The sequence below is a fragment of the Ascaphus truei genome, chromosome 3 (assembly GCF_040206685.1).
Source record: "Ascaphus truei isolate aAscTru1 chromosome 3, aAscTru1.hap1, whole genome shotgun sequence".
In the NCBI taxonomy this organism is placed as follows: domain Eukaryota; kingdom Metazoa; phylum Chordata; class Amphibia; order Anura; family Ascaphidae; genus Ascaphus; species Ascaphus truei.
In genome coordinates, this window is record NC_134485.1 from 197,051,799 (window position 1) to 197,071,931 (window position 20,133).

At 45.3% G+C, this 20,133-nt stretch overlaps 1 protein-coding gene across 1 annotated transcript in view; it reads left to right on the forward strand.

Moving 5' to 3' along the window:
* Positions 1–20,133, forward strand: part of TMEM132E (transmembrane protein 132E) — a 475,320-nt gene that overhangs the window by 430,876 nt on the left and 24,311 nt on the right. The window contains exons 3-5 of the mRNA XM_075589907.1: positions 7,050–7,190; positions 17,663–17,855; positions 18,108–18,251. Of these exons, the coding sequence (XP_075446022.1) occupies positions 7,050–7,190; positions 17,663–17,855; positions 18,108–18,251 (478 nt within the window). The remainder of the gene's footprint in view (positions 1–7,049; positions 7,191–17,662; positions 17,856–18,107; positions 18,252–20,133) is intronic.

Consider the following 20,133-nt stretch of genomic DNA (forward strand, 5'->3'; position numbering starts at 1 on the left):
TTGCAATAACTAAACCATAAAGGGGAGAAATAAAAGGACATAATTAACACAGCAGAAGACAGGATTAGATTGTGAAGGAAGGCTGGTGGACCGCTCACAACTCCATATTCAGCAGGACTTTGGAGCCTGTGATGGGTTCCCCCCTGTGTATACATACCCCATATTACTACATATAATAAATAAACACAAACAATGGTCTAGAGGTACAAAGGCTGTGACTTTTATTAAAATAGATAACGTAACCCGATAAGTGCCAACCCTACCAGAGTGATCAACCAATGGGTAAAGGCCAAAGGTACTCAAACCATGGCTCACAACAACCCACAAGTCAGGCTCCGGCCCAACCGTTACACGAGAATGGGCACCAGGAACCCAAAGCTCAATGGGCCCAGCCCACTCGCCACTCCCAGCCAGGCTTTTGCGAACCTTAGAACCCCATCTGGCAAGGTTAAAGCGCACTTACCGCCCAACAGCCACCACTCACTGGGCTATTTAACCACCTTAAAATAGCCTCATACCACCAGACCCACAAGGACTCTTTCGAGCCCCATCTGAATGATCATATTAAAAAGATCTAACCCGTTGTCAGCTACCTGTACCCCAATTTGGACAAAACAATCCACTAGTCGCTGAATCAAACTCGGAATGCCTAATCACCCAGACCCCACCTGTAACATAAACATCCTCAGGGCCTTGTTAATCTTTTTCCTCTTCCGCTCAACTGCCCGACCTACCCGGGCACATTTCCAAACTTTCCTGTGCATGACATCTAACCAAACGACTTGCGCCGCACCCATCCCACCTGAATCTGTGTTAAGTCCCTTTTTTAATTGCCCCAATTAAGTCCAGGAACTTTACTGAACCCACGTCATTGCCTCCGACATGGAAAATCACAATTTTGTGGGACCAAGACCAACAATTCTGGTATCAGCTGGTCCCACTGCAACACTTGCCCGCACCCACCAGAAAACTTCACCCTAGGCCAAATTTCTCCTGTATGGCTGAAGGGCCGCATTTTTTCGCCCAATGAATAATGGAATCTCCAATAATCCAAATGTCCAAGGCAGCATAACCTAAAACACTTAAACTAGCACCAGCCTGATATAGCTCCAATACTGGTTAGACTCCCAATGCCCGATAGTTTGGATCACCTCCATGCCTAGGCCTGTCCAAGCTGGCTTGGCTACCGCCCCTATGCAAAAATAGTTTTTTAGGCAGAGATTAAAAACACAGTGGTGTTGAAACCTCAATAAAGGCTCTTCCACCGGTGTACACCAACAATAGATAGAAAGTCTAACCTCCTATGTACACCCCAAGCCTCAGGACAGGGTAGATCGTGTTACCCGACACCCCCCTATCGAGACCCAAGCTTGGTTGCAGAAACTAGTTCAGTTATGCACAGAGCCACACAAAATGCCAAGGTAAAAGCTGCATTAAATAACTTGAAACCCAGTTGCCTGTACAAGGCCCTCCAGCACTAGAGTGATGACAAGCAATTACATTTGCATTGGCCTTCATTAAAGACCCAGCATTATTCCTTCCTACGATGAGCCAAAGGATGAGCCGCTGCTGGCCCACCCAAGAAAGGATGCTGGTTTGTCCATGGTCAAAAGCTCTATCTAGAGATCCATGTCATTCACATCCTAGGACAGTTGCTTGCCATCTTCTGATGAAATTGTTTGTCATACCAGCAAATCCTCTTTTTTGGCCTCACCTTTCTTACTGGACCTCGCTAGCGCCTCCCTATAACGTGGCATGAGCAACAATATCTCAACATACTATCCTGCCCATATTTTCTCTTTTAAATGTAACCGAAACGGGTTGGTGAGGCTTTTTTAGCATCTTTAACATATATCAGAAAGATTACTCACATCCGCCATACCTGCTGACGCAGCAGGTGGAATGACCTGGCTACCAAACCCAGAGGAACGGTGCTGCTAACCCTTGCCTGAGGGGTAACTACACCCCATGCCACCACCACCCCTAGTGGGGTAGAAAGCACGGTTGTGGAAGTGGTCACTGACTACCCCTTTGCCCCTGTAAGGGCCCTCCCCTGAACTCCCAAGGCCACCAGTACTCACCTTACAATAGCAGCCATATCAACCGTACCAGTAGCACTTACAACAGACTCACTCACATGCAGATTACTCTCCTGTGCCTGAAGAACTACCATCCCACCTAGGCTTGCAGGCCAAGCCCACTGTTGCTCCTCATAATCCTGGGAGGGGAGCAACCCTGCTAACTACCCAGACAAAAGGATTAGCCCCCCTGGCCTGGCCACTCAGGAGAAGCCTCCCATTGATCCAGGGCCTCCTAGGGACCTAAGCCCAGCCCCCTGAGTGAGCTCCCTTGTGGCCCAACCAAGGGGAGGCTACTTAATATTACTATAGGGGTGGGGCCCAAGGCTGGGGCACTTCTCTTACCCCCAGCCGTATGAATCACAGCACCAGGCCGCTGCCCTTCCATCTTGGACTAGCACGCTGCTGCACGAGCAAGTTCTGCATCTCCGCTAGAACGCCGCAAGGCCCAAACCGCCTCGGCTGTGCCTCTGTTAGCCACGCCAGCAGCCACGTGAATCTGCGCATGCAAAGCTCCAGCACCATCCTCGCCTCTGAGCAAGCCCGCAAGCTGCTATTGCAACCAGCCATCCTCTTGCGAGCAGGCCCCCTGAAGGGAGGGGGGGGGGAGAGAAATACAACCAACCGATGGAGAAGAGAGGGGGAGTGTAAGAGATGTGTGCAGAGGTACATTTAATGGATACTGATTAGGGTGAAATGAAATCCCAGCTTTATCACGTCTGTTCTTTTAACAAGGCAAACATTCAAAATAAACAAAATAAAGGCCTACTCCCCTTTGGAGAATATCTACACCTTTACCCTCTCTAACTGGGTGGGTAGCTAAGATGATTACCACCCTGTAACAGGGATGTATCACTGTTGAGAAAAACTGTCTCTAAATCCAGCAGTGTTAATTGCAAAGGCAATCAACCAGACTGCAGCTGGCTGATTAGGACTTTGAGAAAAAGCCTGATCTAAGAAACAGGAAGAATATTTCCTCAACCCACAACTGGACTGACCAGGGGAAAATATGTCTTGATAAACACAGAAGGACTGTATGTTGACAACAAGACAAGGGGACAAGACCTTGTCACGGTAGCCCCGGTCTCTTAACACATTTATATTTAAGGGATCAGTCAATAGGCAAAACAAGGCAGTGAAATAAAATGAGGTTTATTTGGATAAGACCTCAGAAACACACAGAGATATAAAATACAGAGAATATATACACACTTCCTTTGGGTCTGGGGATAAAAACTAGGCTTTCCTAGGTGCAAGGCGCCTGCTTCAGCAAAGGCTTACCTTGTCCACTCCACGGAGCTGGAATAAGCCTGGAACAGGTAACTTCACTCCTCAGAACCAGCCCTCAGCTTGGCTAGGAATTCCCTGACATCGCAATGCCCCTGGGAACCTTACCGGCGTGTCACTGGACTAGTAAAAACACCATAAGTTATACTTTATTACAGCATATATTTTTGGGTACCTCTTATTTGGTTGGGGCACCCACAAACCCAATACAGGCTCTGGGATACCCTGGCACTAACTTGGGTACCCCCCTTAACCTAGGGATTCCCTCAGCTACAGGGATACCTGTTCATCCCTGTGCCTCATTCACCTTTCTGAGCTATGCTGAAGCAGGGTACCCTAGTGGTGAGTCGCGGTTATGTTTTTGAAGGCAAAACACAAGAAATACTTGTAATACATACAGTACAATACCTTGGAATGGTACAATGTTACTGGGCCCAAGAGCTAACTCTCTTGGACCCTCATACACGGATCAGGGGTAACCAAAACCGGGCTTGACCTTTATTTAAGAGCCTGGTTACCCCCTACCATCACAGACCCTCTATACCTGGACACAGACATTTCCATAGCACACAAGGGTGCAGACCCAGGAGAGCAGAAAGGCCTTCCCCTGTAGCTACCAGAACAGATAAGAGACTTTCTTATTGGATTGTTGTATATCTATATGTATATATGTTTGGGGTAGTAATTAGCTTAGCTACCCACCCGGTTAGAAAGGGAGCGGAGTAAAGGTGTAGATATTCTCCAAAGCGGAGTAGGCCTTTATTTTGTTTATTTTGAATGTTTTCCCGTCTTAAAGGAACAGGTGCAATAAAGCCTTATTTTAGTTTCACCTTAAAAACGGTCTCCGTTGCATACCTCTGCACACATCTCCTACACACCCCAAACATACAGATAGATAGATAGATAGATAGATATACAACAGTCCAAAAGAAAGTCTCATCTGTTTCTGTTGTAGCTGTAGGAGAAGGCCTCTCTGCTCTCCTGGGTCAGCACCCTTGTGTGCTATGAAAATGTCCGTGTCCAGGTTTAGAGGTCTTGCCCCCTTGTCTTCCTGTCAGCATACAGTCCTTCTGTGTGCATCAAGACATCATCTTTTCCTCAGGTCAGCCCAGTTGTGGGCTAAGGAAATCTCTGCAGTCTTCCTTCTTATGTCAGCCCAAATGTGAGCTAAGAAATCTCTCTCCTGTGTCTCACATGAGGCTTTTTACGGAGCTCTCATTAGTCCAGATGGAGACTTGTTAATTGAGTGGCTGCAATTAACTATCTCTCTGCTGGATTCTCAGAGCTATGAGGCTGCTTTATTTAAACAGGGATACGTCCCTGTTACAAGGTGCTTAGCCCCAGTGGTCATGCCACCCTGTCACCTAACGGGACCATGGCTACTTTATTGGTAGTTGTGAGCATGTCCACAGTTTCTAAAATGAGAATTAAAGAAGTGAAAGTACCATGAGATAAGAAATTTATGTAAACTAGCAAAAGGGTATAAAGCTGAGGTTTTGAAAGGGCAGTTCTCTCAGAAGCCAACTCCATAGCTCCGAGAATAAGCTGGGGTTATACTGTATTATGATATTTATTGTATTGTTACATCTGGGGGGTTCATCAGGGATGAGTAACGGACAGCTAACGTTCCAAGCCACTGCATACAGGACTGTGACAGGAAATTGACAAACAAGAAACTCCTTTTTTTATTATCCTCTTTTCCTTTTCTCTCTTCAATCCTACCCCCGTCTTACACACCCTCTCTCTCTCTCTTCCCCTCTTACACACTTAGCTCTTACATGGTAATGTATTTCGTTTAATAATAATTTGTAGCTATTTCTCTACGTTTCTCAAACAACACCTGGCTAACTGTAGGTGCTTATAACCTATAATGTCGCATTAGATACCAATATGACCTTATACAGTACCTTCCCTTATTGATTCTGTGATCGTGTCGATCGACGGAGCCCCTCCGGTAGCACCACTGGGCACCGATCACCCAAATCCCCAGGTCTCATGTGTTTAGTGCTGTGACTAATATAACAGCCTTTTGGTTAAAAACCAAAGTATTACATGGTAAAACTGGACCAGGGAGACCTGGATTGCCTCCAAGCCATTTTTTATGCAGTTAGATTTTCAGGCTTGATCCCACGGACCTCATCACGCTCGTATAACAGGGATCCCCCTGGGGCACATAAGCGAGCATCTGTGAAATGCATGTAAATGTAGGCTACATATATTGACATTTGTATGTAGATCATTGGGCTCTGTTAGCCTGTAGGGCCAAATCATCGTACATTTTGCTTTTCACTCTGATTGCATCTCTGTGGGTTTTGTTCTCTGTGTGTTTGTTTCCTCTGTAAGCGTCTGTCTTTGTGTGTGTGTGTGTGTGTGTGTTTTGTTGTGTGTACATATCTGTATGCCTGTCTCTGTTTGTGTCTTTCCTTGTGTTTATCTCTCTATTCACCTGGCACATATATATATATATATATATATATATATATATATATATATATATATATATATATATATATATATATATATATATATATATGTTAACTGTACTTCTGGGACTCCAATTTTCTGTATTTAATCATGTATCTGTTTCTCTCATGCTTTCCCCATTTTTTAATCTGTGGGTTCTTTTCTTTCTCATCCAACTTCTCCCTTCCCTCCATCTCTCCTGCACACTTGAGAGAATCTAGTTTGCCATATTTACTGCCACAAAGCTGTACATGACACCTGGCATAATCTCCTCTCCTCTAGTTCTGTCTGTGGTCTACAAAAGTAAGAAGAAATTTGTAGCACTCCAAATTTGTAGCACTCCTTATAATATGAAGAAGTGTCATAAATGTTAGTTAGAAAACGGTGCTCCTAACCCATGGTCAGACCTGTTGCTATCCGTGGTGTCCGAATAAGCAAAGAAGGTATGGCTTGAAAAAGGCTGCTGCGTCAGCCGAAACGTCAGTCCTTGATGGCTGAATAAATCCTTTTTGCTTTTTCAAAATCCAAAGTGCCCCTTCTCCTTCTTTGCCTATCATTTCTACAAAAGTACAGGATGACGCAGGAGATTTTTACAGCACTTTTCTGTGCTTCAGGGAGAAGTTTGATGGAGGTGTCAAATGTGCATCTTTTATTATATAGAGCAGGAAGAATTGCTGTTTCAGTGCATACACAAATATCTCAGTCTCTCTGGCACCCTGCATAGAACATCTGTGTAGCATAACCAATTTATATGAGGGCTTGTTTCTTCAAAGATCACATTGTGAATTGGGACACCGGAGAGTGGGGATGCTATAGAATGGATATACTGTAAGGCTGTGATTATTCCTAAGCCGCCCCGCGGGGCTGAAAGAAAGAACATAAATCCAATGTAACCAAACATACCTATCGCGACAGCCGCGCAGCGCTGAACTGCAGAGCGGCAGACTGGAGAGGAGACAGGAATTTGTTCTTGGCAGGCGACGGCCGCGTCACGTGAGCAGTTGAGCCAAAAGGGGGGTGAAATGCTCGTGGCCACGCCTAAACCACGTTTCCCTGTCTCCTCTGGCTGTTTCCTGACTGCAGGCAACTTGGCGCTTTGTTGTATCACAGCGGTGACGTCAACGCATCGCGTTGCCGCCCAGCAGCTCCTTGTATAATTGTAGAATAAGAAGGAACTGGCTTGACAAGTATGTTTTTTTTTATTTTTATTTCTCCTGTCAGGGTGAAGGCAAAGAAAGGAATAAACCTCCAAAAAACCAGGTCCAGGGATCCCCAATGGTTTGTTAACTCTGAGCTACTGCCAGGTGGGAAGCACTCCACAGCGACAGTGGATGTGTCATGGGTGGAAGGAATGCCACACAGGTAGGTTTCACTTAATGAGTACAAGCATCTCCTACATCAGGGGAGCACAAACTTTTCCTGCTGCGCCCCCTGTCTTCCTTGTCCTGCTCTCACGCCCCCTTCCCCTACCTGGTATTCGTGTCAAATGACACTGTGGGGTCATGTGACGTCACCTGACTCGCGGAGTCATTTGACGTGTTTGACGTCACATCACATGTTTGCCATGGAGACTCGCCACAGTCAGCTGAATTCTGGTAAGTGAAGTATTGCAGGGGCCTCACGCGATCCCCTGGCATTTCATTTAAATGCTGTGGGGAAGAGCGCGGGGCCTCTGCAACCCCCTGCGCCCCCAGCAAAATCACCCCCCCCCCAGTTTTCTCACCCCTGTGACCTACATCATCTATACTAAGTGCACCTAGCCTACACTCTTTGCATCTGTTCCGCTTTGCTCCTTTTAATCTTTTCCTGTATGTTTCTGCTCCCTCGTGTAGTCCTCCTGCACCTTTCCCTTCTCCTCCTGCACCTTTCCCTTCTCCTCCTGCATACCTTCCTCCTGCACCTTTACCTTATTCTCCTGCATACATTCCTCCTGCACCTTTCCCTTATCCTCCTGCATACCTTCCTCCTGCACCTTTCCCTTATCCTTCTGCATACCTTCCTCCTGCACCTTTCCCTTATCCTCCTGCACCTTTCCCTTCTCCTCCTGCACCTTTCCCTTCTCCTTCTGCATACCTTCCTCCTGCACCTTTCCCTTCTCCTCCTGCACCTTTCCCTTCTCCTCCTGCACCTTTCCCTTCTCCTTCTGCATACCTTCCTCCTGAACCTTTCCCTTCTCCTCCTGCATACCTTCCTCCTGCACCTTTCCCTTATCCTCCTGCATACATTCCTCCTGCACCTTTCCCTTATCCTCCTGCATACCTTCCTCCTGCACCTTTCCCTTATCCTTCTGCATACCTTCCTCCTGCACATTTCCCTTCTCCTCCTGCACCTTTCCCTTCTCCTCCTGCACCTTTCCCTTCTCCTTCTGCATACCTTCCTCCTGCACCTTTCCCTTCTCCTCCTGCATACGTTCCTCCTGCACCTTTCCCTTATCCTTCTGCATACCTTCTTCCTGCACCTTTCCCTTCTCCTCCTGCACCTTTCCCTTCTCCTCCTGCACCTTTCCCTTCTCCTCCTGCATACCTTCCTCCTGAACCTTTCCCTTATCCTCCTGCATACCTTCCTCCTGCACCTTTCCCTTCTCCTCCTGCATACATTCCTCCTGCACCTTTCCCTTCTCCTCCTGCATACATTCCTCCTGCACCTTTCCCTTCTCCTCCTGCATACCTTCCTCCTGCACCTTTCCCTTCTCCTCCTGCATACATTCCTCCTGCACCTTTCCCTTCTCCTCCTGCATACATTACTCCTGCACCTTTCCCTTCTCCTCCTGCATACATTCCTCCTGCACCTTTCCCTTCTCCTCCTGCATACATTACTCCTGCACCTTTCCCTTCTCCTCCTGCATACATTCTTCCGGCACATTTCCCATCTCCTGCATATACTCCTCCTGCACCTTTCCCTTGAATACCCCCTCATGGGCAACATTGAGTACAGCAGAACTCATTCCCCGTTCTCAAAATCTGCATACACACAGTCTTCAAACGAAACGTGAAAGTAAGTTTTAAATACACATCTCAGAAAAAAGGATAATTGCATTGAAGTGTAAACCCCCTGCGGGGAAGTGGTCTGAAGCGGCTCACTTCTTCCATTCCATTAATATTTCATCAGGTTGTTTTCCTAAAAGGTGATTGCGACCACTTTAAATTCATCGTCTGTCTCTAACCTTTTGAAGGCCGATTTCAATCTGCATTGGAAGTAACACACGAGTCTCGCTTTTTCGCAGACTGGGCTTGTTTTAAAAAATTGCAATATGTAATATATATACATATATGTCGGAATATATATTTATATATATACGTATAGCATTAGCCTTGTGGCTTGTCATTCCATAGAGAGGATGGAAAGGAGCGAGTATTACTTTATGCAGCACTGTGGAATAGCGACAGGCCATATCTTAATACAAGAGAAAGAAGAGGCAGTTTTACAGGAAATATTCTGGTAGTAAATAGACAACATTATATGAAATAGACAGAAGACATTGGTACAGTACATATTTATAAAATAGGCAGATGAGAGAGTTATGGGAAATAGGCAAAGAATAGTCAGCATTATGTGAAATAGACAGAGAAGAGGAAGTTAGGTGAGATCGGTGTGAGACTTCAGAGCCTGTGATGTTGCTCCCCTAACCCCCCACAACACCCCGCAAATAAAGCACACACACACAAAGATCTGGTGGTACAATGGCTGCGGCTTTTATTCCTATACAGCAAAATGACCAGAGTACTCCACCAACAGGTAAGGTCAATGACGCTTAAATAACCGCTCAGCTGACCCCACGTCAGCCGTGATATGGGCCCCAGGCAGCCTCAGATTTCAAAATCCGCCGCGCCCTAGGCACAGCTGTTGGGTCTGCCTCCTTACCTGCGCCCCCTCCTCCTTCTGAACCGCAGCGTCAAATGACACAGCGGTCGTCACCAATGTGACGGAATGGTGTCTTGTTGCTATGGTAACGTGACGGCATGGTGTTTTTTGACGCTGTGAGGTCGCTGCGTTATTTCATACTGCGGTTCAGGAGGAGGAGGAGCTGGCCACAACAGATAAAATGACTTCCCATTAGGTGCATTAGGCCCGAGAGTGTGGCAAAAGTTTATGGGGATGGACATTTTTGCCACCCCCAAATGTTTCTTACCTAGGCCCGGGCTTAATGGGAAATCAACTACTGGCACCAGGTACTCAAATCACAATGAGCCTGACAACTCGCAAACCATGCCACCACTAGGCATTACCGTAACTGAACCCCGCCTGCCAAGGTTGCCCCGCACTCAACCCCCAAATAGCCGCCACCACGACAGAAGCAATATAACCCCAACAGACTCCTCAAATATAAATATATTCAAAACAAGTATAACTCACCGAATTTAAGCAAAAGGGGAGGGAGGGCAGTGCATGATCTCCCTGCACCTCACTACCTGCCTTTAACTCCTCCAGCCGACCCCCTATGGGGTGTCGCCGCAGAGCAAGAGAGGAGGGAGGGAGCAGGAGGAAAAGGTGGGGGTGGAGTGAGTGATGAAGTAGCGATAGCTACGAAACGCATAGGATTACATATTTCAAATACTACGATTTTTTAGCCCATCATTCTTGGTGACTGAACCATTGAACCTGCGACTTTAGCTGTACTTTTATCACTCTAACGAGATCGGGACTCTGTTCCTGTTGGACTAACCCACACATCACGTGTGCGTAAGAGACTTTCATCCCTGGCGCTGTGACGTCATCTGACGGCGACGCAAGCTTGCAGTGTGCGCGCACACACGCTGGTTTCCCGGAGAGGAGGACTCCCTTGATGAGATCAAGACCACCGGACAGACGGGGTTCCAGCAGCACCTTCCACAGAGGACGTGAAGCTGATCTTACCTATGATTGCCAGTGATTGCCAGTGACCCTTGATACTATCTGCGGTGTGGTAACCTCTTGTGCTATATGCACAATGCGTTTGTTCTCTTTACCTGATGTACGCCTAATACTTACCTTTTATACGAATCAAATTATAATTTTGATATACTTCACTATGCGGTTTTGCGCTGTTTTTTGTTTCCATTCTGTTCTAGCTTTGTTGGGGGTGGAGTGAGCCTGAGCCTTGTGGTCATGCCGCACTTTGCCTAAGGCTTGGCACTTTCTTCATGTGAAATAGAGAGAAGAACGTGTTAAATAGATGAAAAAGAGACTGTGAGAATTAGACAGGCAAAACAGACAGTACTATGTTAGAAAAAGCCGACAAACACAACAAACAAAAGAACATTTTACAGTAATGTGAGAAAGAAGTGAGCTACTTATTAGCGATCTGCAAAACTGACGAGATTCGCTTCGCTTCTGTTTCCATCGAGCTTTCCAAAAAGTATTGATGGAACTTTTGGCAACTAAATTCTAGCAAAACAGGCCTGTGACAGGGTGAATGAACGTCACCAGCCATATACCTGGCAAACCTATGTTTAGGCTTGCAGTGCAGCAGTGACGAGGTTAAGTTTCAGTTGAGAAGGGCTGCTTAATTAGTCTGACCCTAGCTGCATAATCAAGGTGTTTTAAAACCCCCAGGCTTACACACATGCAAGCTAGCTGGTCAGGAGACAGGACTGAAATACTGAAGAGATTTCTGCTATAAGGTCTGTTTTCAAAGTACATGTGTGATGAACTGTCTGTGTCCTGCATGCTGAAGAGAAGCTGCCTTGTTTTCTATTCTGAAGAGAAGCTGTTTTGTTTTTGTATGCTGAAGTGAAGCTATTTTGTTTTTTTTGTGTGCTGTATATTTTTAAGGCTCAATAAAGAAGCCTTATCAAGAGAACCCGCGTGTGTGGTTGCAAGTACCCTGCAACATATGGTGTCAGAAGTGCTGGGATTTTGAGAGGCCCCTGCAGTTGAAGGGCCACACACACACACAAAAATGAGAAAAATTGAAGAATTTTTAAAAGAGTTTTTGTGCGAGCAGACCAGACAGCAGCGACTGTTAATGCAGGAGCAGACCAAACAGCAGGGACTGTTAATGCAGGAGCAGGCCCAACTACTATTGCAGCAGCAAACCCAGCTCCTAACCCAGCAGCAGGCATCACAGGATGAGCGGGTGGCCAAGCTGCTGACCCAATTCCAGGGGTCTGCCAGTCCAGAACTTGCAAACAAACCCCCAGTCCTCCTGAGGAAAATGGCTCCGAACGAGGATCTAGAGGCTTTTCTACTGACATTTGAAAGGGTTGCCGAAGCTCAGGGCTGGGCTGCAGATCGCTGGGCAACTGCTTTGGCCCCGCTCCTCATAGGAGAAGCCCAGGCCTCATATCAGGGCCTCCCAGCAGATCAGGCAATGGACTACCAACAAGTAAAAGCCGCCATACTGGATCGCTTAGGTCTGAACCCAGAGACCTACCAGCAGCAGTTCCGGAACCTGAAGTACACCGCTAAGATGAGACGCTGGGTCCCCGCTCAGAGGTTATTGGACTTGTGTACTCGCTGGATACAACCCGAGGTGCGCACTAAGGAGGCAATTCTTGAGCAAGTGGTGTTGGAACAATTCCTACACATAATACCCCCTTCCGCACGCTCGTGGGTAAAACGCCATGCTGCTGAAACCCTAGCTTTGGCGGTCCGACTCGTTGAGAACGTCCTTGGGGCCGAGGATCAGGCGAGTGCCCTGGACCTGACGGATCCAACTTCACCAGCACTTGCGGAGACCCAAAGAGGGAGATTAGAACAACGGAGAAACTATGGCCCCTCCATGCGCAACTGCCAAGTGCCATGAAAGGAGCAGTCCTTCCAACAAGGAAGATGTCAAAACGACGGGCACCGCCGAGACCCTTATCCCCTTCCTGATGTTGGCTTGTCGCCAAATGAGAGGAACTTCTGAGGACGTCACCCGCAGGACCCACCAGATGCTTGGTCTCCAGTATCCGGTCCAGCGGAGCGCTATCCACTGCCCCCTCCTGTGAGGGAACCCTCTCCATGTTCCGCCTGCGGAGAACAAGGCCACCGGCATGTGGACTGTCCACAGATGGATTGTTCCTTCATCAGGACCGTCGCCTCGGCCTTCACTGCCGAAAATTACAAGCCCTGGCTACTTCCAGTCCAGGTTGGGGGAAAAAGCGTCCAGGCCCTTGTAGATTCGGGCTCTGGGAAAACTCTGGTCTTCCAGGAACTGTTACCGCCTAACGTGTGTTCTTTTGACTCTCCATGGAGTATAGAATGTATACACGGCGATGTAAAACGGTATCCGACGGCCAAAATCCGGCTACAGGTAAAAGGTCAGGAAGCCTACCTCGAAGTAGGAGTCGCTCCTTGGCTCCCTGCCCCCGTTGTGCTCGGCCTGGACTGGCCTTTCTTTTCGGACCTAATGGCTCCAGTCTCTCATGAGGAGCCTTGTTCTATAGCTCAGGAGAACCCTGGCAAACTGTTCCCCTTCTCAGCAGACCTTTTTCCCAGTAGACTCCGGGTTCCAAAGACTCGGAAGCAAAGACGCTCTGACAAACAGGACTGGTTGCAGAAATCTTGGTCTCAAGGTGACCATTCTAGTAGCCAGTAGTCAAAAGTGATGGCTGGGGATGGCCAGAGGGAGGGGGATATGGTCCCTGGAGATTTACCAGACCTATACCTCCCTGATTTTACCAGAGGCAAAGGGAAGACCCAGTCCTTGCTAGAAAGTATGATAAGGTGGTAAAAATTGATGAGCAGATATTGAATGCACAGGGGGTGATAGTATTCCCCCATTTTGAATTATCAAATGATATCCTGTATAGGGTGAATAGGCAGACACAAACAGGGGAGGTCACCAGACAGATATTGGTTCCCAAGGCGTTTGTTAAATCTGTGTTCACTCTAGCCCATACTGTCCCTTGGGGTGGTCACCTGGCAGGGATAAAACATTGGACCGTATTTCGTCCCGATTCTATTGGCCAGGGATACATAGTGATATTGCTAAGTTATGTGCTGCATGTCCGGAGTGCCAGCAAACTAGTCCGAAGGGACAAAAACCAGCCTCTTTGGTTCCTCTACCCTTGGTGTCAGTTCCCTTTGAGAGGATTGGGGTAGACTTGGTAGGACCTCTAGAACCTTCTGCGAAAGGACACAGGTTTATTCTTGAAATAGTTGACTATGCAACAAGATATCCAGAGGCGTTCCCCCTGAGAACAGCAACGGCGAAGCAAGTAGCCAACAAGTTGTTGGAGCTGTTCTCACAGGTTGATCTTCCCCAGGTTATGTTGACAGACGAAGGTACAAATTTTATGGCTAAACTGATGCAGGATGTCTTAAAATTACTAGAGGTCAAGTCTGTTCGGACATCGGTCTACCATCCACAGACTGACGGATTGGTGGAAAGATTTAACCGAACTCTAAAAGGGATGCTGAGGAAATTTGAAGATTCAGAGAAGAGAGCCTGAGATGAACTTCTCCCTTTTCTGCTGTTTGCAGTGCGGCGGGAAGTTCCCCAGGCCTCCATGGGATTCTCTCCATTTGAACTGCTGTAAGGCCGCCAACCCCGGGGTATCCTAGACCTCCTAAAGGAGTTCTGGGAGGAACAGCGGTCCCCTTCTAAGAATACCCTGCAATATGTATTGGACCTTAGGAAAAGCCTAGATGTGGTCGGGCATTTTGCTAGGGAGAATCTCAGATCAGCCCAGGACACTCAGGAGAGACATTACAATCAAAATGCTCTAACTAACTTCTAGCAAAACAGGCCTGTGACAGGGTGAATGATGTCACCAGCCATATACCTGGCAAACCTATGTTTAGGCTTGCAGTGCAGCAGTGACGAGGTTAAGTTTCAGTTGAGAAGGGCTGCTTAATTAGTCTGACCCCAGCTGCATAATCAAGGTGTTTAAAATCCCCAGGCTGTACACACATGAAAGCTAGCTGGTCAGGAGACAGGACTGAAATACTGAAGAGATTACTGCTATAAGGTCTGTTTTTCAAACTACATGTGTGGTGAACTGTCTGTGTCCTGCATGCTGAAGAGAAGCTGCCTTGTTTTCTATGCTGAAGAGAAGCTATTTTGTTTTTGTCTGCTGAAGAGAAGCTATTTTGTTTTTGTATGCTGAAGAGAAGCTATTTTTTTTGTGTGCTGTATATTTTTAAGGCTCAATAAAGAAGCCTTATCAAGAGAACCCGCGTGTGTGGTTGCATGTACCCTGCAACAAGGCCAAATTGTTAAAAATGCAATATTTCATTTTTTTAAATGCCGAAATAGCAGCCCCAGCATTTTTAAAAGTTTGATCGAATTTGTTGCAAACTTTTCAATGAAAGCAAATTATTTTCCCAAAAGCAAAAGAAGTGAAATGTGTAAAATTCGCTAACGCATGCAGACATTTTTCACATCTATACATATGATATTGTATAAGAAACATGGGAAAGTCTTTTGAGATACAGTACACAAATGCTATGTACAACATCCTGTTATGAATGAAGTACACATAGCTGTTAAAAAGTCCTTTCACCCATCAACCTAGCTTTTGGCTGTTAGCGAAATAGTGGATTTATGTGAAAACCTAGAAGCCGAACCAGGGAAGTTAGAATGCAAATTTGACAGGAGCTGACAGAGAGAGACTTCAGTGCCAACAACACCACATGAGAGAGTCTCCTGCAGTCTGGCTCTGTCAAGTATCTGAGATGTGTGTCATGTCTCCCTACCCTCTCAGATCACACTTCCCAAAGCTGCCGTTCAGATTTGTATGCTCCAAGGCCTAGCCTCTCACTTTGTACATTATACAGCAGGCTGCTGTTTGGGCAGTGTTTTTCAATGTGAAAACTGGTTTCTTGTACACGTCATTCTGAAAGAAGAACTAAATACAGTAACTGTGATTTGACTCTCGGTCTATATCGTGTTGTTTTGTGTTATTGTGTTGATTTCGAGCTCCTGATGAGAGTTGATTTGATGCAGAAAGTTAGAGCCACGGCTAGCTGATCTCGCCCCGCTGTGATGCTGTTATATCTTTCAGCATTCACTTTCTTATTTAATTCCCTCTCAGCAGGCAACCTGTTTGAAACTCTCACCTGGTAGGTGAAATGAATTGAAGCTCTCTTTTCCTCAGTTGTATTATTTGCTTGGCTCTCAATTCCAATCTTCCTTTTAATATTCTCCTTGTCTCTGTCTCTTTATCTCCCTATCTCTCCTTCTCTCCCCTTAGCGCTCTCTTTTTCCAGTTTTATCTAGTTTCTTTTGCTATCTCATTTCCACCATCTTCATCCACCTGTTTTCCAGTTCTGTTCACCTTCCTCTTGCTTTTGCCATCTCTGTCACTTTATTGCCCCCTTACTTAAAGCACAAATCTAAAATGTATTTATGGAATATATTTATTTTTACCTTAACTGAAATGGGGTTTCCTGGAGATGATTTATCCAAGGTCAGGGCATCCCTCACATCCTGCGATGGTCTGATCGACACAATGTGGGCAATGGGTTTAGCCTTGCTGCGGCAGCCAATAGAAAGCCACAAGAGATGATGCCGACATCTTTGATTTATTTATTTGACATTTATGGGCATTTTAGGTACAAATATCTTAGGAGCCATGGGTTCTTCAAAGCTGAGAGTGCAGTGGTTCCGCTGCAGAAACCTCCATGTTCAGATAATGTACAGTACATAAATAAACTCATTTGGGGGTGTAAGGTGTTACCTTAATAGACCCACTTAAGTTAAAATTATTTTTCAGCACTATCATGCTCTCACACTCTCCGTTTTTAAATTATAGTTGTTGTTTGTTTATTGTTATATCCCAACACCTCTATTTTAACCGAAAAATTAAAAGTTTAAGTTTTGTATACTGTAGGGTGTCTCTCAGTGCCGCATTAAGGGGATTCGTCTCTATCTTAGTCATTATATTATAATTTTCCCTGCGAGCACCACCCATCTTCATCTGTTTGGGATTTTATCTACACACTAATCTTAAACCCTCTAATGACGTTGACGCAAAGTTAAACCCACGCCTTCAAAAGCGTACCCATGCCTATATCCAAATAAAGAAGTAAGAAATTGAAGGAAGTGAACTAAATGATTTGGCGATATAGAAAAAATACACAATGTAAGGAGGGGATGGCAAGAGAAATGGGAGAAGGAAGCAGAACGATAAGGGAGAAGATAGATCTGGGAGCAGTAGGGAGCAAGTGAGTTGAAAAAAAGATACAATACAGTAAGTCCTCGCTTTACGACGCTTCGCTTTACGACGAATGGCTTATCCGACGCTGTCTAATGCATCCCTATGGACGATTTTACGACGCCAAAATGGCTTATCCGACGCTCTTACGACGCTTTGCAAAGTTACAACATTATGTCAATTAGAAAGCTGCAGTCAGGGAAATCATCCAGATCAGTCTGTGTGAAGGTTTAGTGGGGTATTTATGCCTTTAAACATGTCTAAGAGTTTTATTATACAGTTCTGGATTCAATAAATATAATCTTTACATCATAATGTATGTGTGTGCAGCATAATCTTATTGTTTGAGTAAAATATATTGTGTATTTTAGCATTAAAAATGCCTTCAGGAACGGAACGTTTGATTTTAACCGTGTTCCTATGGGAATATGTTTTCGCTTTACAACGCTTCGCTATCCGACGCCATTTTGAGTAACACATTGTGTCGGATAACCGAGGACTGCCTGTACAGGTAGAATAACCATTAGTATATCTACAGGTCTTCCACAGGGCCCCATGCCGGCTTCATACACCCTATTGTCACATGTTGTACAGTGGATAAAACATGAGACGAGGTAGCCGCATTAAGGGGATTCTTTTCTATCTTAGTCATTATATTTCTTTATTTGGATATATATCACCTTCTTTTTTGTCTTTCCTTTGTCATGTCACAGTAGGTGTTTGCTATATAATCTGGAGGCACATGTCTTTTATTCTTGTCTTCGTTCTTAGGACTGATGATGTCCCTTACCACATAATGCAGCTGGACTTTGAAATGGAGAATTTCACCAGTCAGTCTGTCACAAGGCGTATAATGTGGCACCTAGAATATAGGGGCAGAAATCCCCCACCTGATCTGGAAAAGGCAGTGACTGAGCTCACGGTCATACAGAAGGACATCCGAGCCATCGTCCCCCTGGCAATGGTTAGCATCCTTATGGTTCTCTCATTTTTAGACATCTCTCACATTGCAATGGTTCTATTACTGTGCTTCTTTCACTGTTAGATCTTTTACCTGCTAGCTTCTTTTATGCCATTGTCATCTCTTTTTCTGCGGGTATCTCTCTGCCAGCTTTTTCACAGCATTTTCTGTCTCAACTGTCTGGCTGTGTCTTTCTCTGTCTTTTATTGTGTATGTTTGGCGTACAGATGTTTAGCTGTCACTTTGTGTTACCAGGACACGGAGATCATTAACACAGCTATACTTACTGGCCGGACAGTAGCCATCCCAGTGAAGGTTCTTGCCATTGAGACATCTGGAATCATCACAGATATCTCGTCTCTCACAAAGTGCAAATCCAGCAATGAGGACATCATCAAGGTGAGAGAGGCAGGAACTGATGCAGCAGTAGTATGTATAGTAAGCATTCTTTAGTATTACTTCAGTGCATTATTAATCTAATCCTTACCACTCATGTTATTTGCATCTTCCTCAGAACACCAGAAAGTTCACACTCTCTTCGCTCCTTTCCATTTTGTATTTCATTTCTGTATTCTTTTAATTGCTCGCTCTTTTGAACTAATCCATTCTGTTTTCTTCACTTTTCTATCTTTGATGTCTGCACATGTCTTATAGTACGCAAACATTCTCGTCACTCGGGCTGTCTCTGCACCGTCCTTTTGTACAGTATCTTACATTCTCCACCCCTACTACTGCTTTTGTTGTCTCTCTGAAACTTCCCTTTATGGCTGATTCTTTCCTTTCATCCCATCCTTTTACTGGTATCTTTCTGCACCTGCTTATACACCTTCTTACTTAAGTTCTTTCCTTTTTACCTTTTATTTTGTATTTAGAAAAAATAAAACAGGTCCCCTCTTCAGGATCATTGCTACAGTATATTACATCTTTTTACAAATGTATCATTCATATAAGTAATGGTGCTCATCCCAAATTTAGCAAATCCGTAATTTCACTCCAGCTACCTTTAGGAAATTATTTTACACTAAATAGTATGCTCTGTGGGAGATTGGTTCACTTTCTATCAGCATTTATATGTACTGTATTGTATGCAAAGCTCTCCCAACCTGATTGCCATCTTATTGGTATATCAGTCTCTAGTTTTAATTGCAATGCGTGATGTTTGATTCAAATTCACAGCTATAGTATTCTTTCTGTGTCTTTGGTTTAAAAGATATTAGGTCATCACACAGATTAGCCAGAGTGATCTGTACTTGGCACAATATCAGTTAAGTGTCTCATCTTCCAGCGGCAGTTTTATGCCTGCCTGTTATTGCATTGGAATTGCTTGCAAGTGGGCAGTATTAGAACAGATCCTTAAGGATAATGGGTATCCATGGATACCCGCAGCACTTTCCTGTGAGGAAAGCGTGGCTTGCTCTGCATGTAGGGTTAAATCACATGCGGGTTTACCTTGAAGTGCTTTGCTTCCACTTGTGTAGCCAAGATGTCAATAGTGATTAGCGCGGTTATCTTTAAGGTCAAACTAATACATCACAGAAAAGTTCAATATCATATATATGGGGATTATTACAGTCCACCCTGCATATTAACAGAAATTGCATGTAATCACAACAATTGAAGCTATCAACTTTGGTTCCTAATAAAAATGGCCCCATCAAGCTACAGAATTTCAGTTGTTAAAAAGTCAAACCTCCTACCCACCACACATACAGAATCTTCACCTAGAGGCCAATACAGACCAAAAGAAAAACCTAAAAACCTCATACAGATTTCAATGGCAATGACAGAGAAGATCTAGAAGGGAGAAACAAATTCCACTCAAGGCTGCTTCATTGCACGCATTGCATTCTAGAGCATCCCTTTTTTTGCCTGCAACTCCCTGGTGCAAACTACAGTACCCTCCCAAGGCATTTCCATGTCTCTCTCAATGTTCCTGAGTCTCTTACAGTGCCTGCTGCAGTCACATTATCCCCTTGATCTTTTCTAATGTCCAATGTGTCTCTCGCAGTGCCTCCTATAGTCTCTTACAGATCCCAGTCTCGCCCAGTGTGCCCCAACAGGGAAAATTCAGAGACATAATACTGGCTTAACGTATCTCACAGCAGACCAGTGTCATGATTCTGTTCATTTTTCTTGTGGCCATCAAACAAAGTGCATGAGGAAACCAAGAGTAGGACACAGGCAACAAAGATTTTGCAGCAGAAAGTGGAAGAGGAGAAAGGCTGCAAAGCCAGGTGGAGTGTTGACCCCACCTCCGCTTTTACATTGCTGGGTGAGGGAG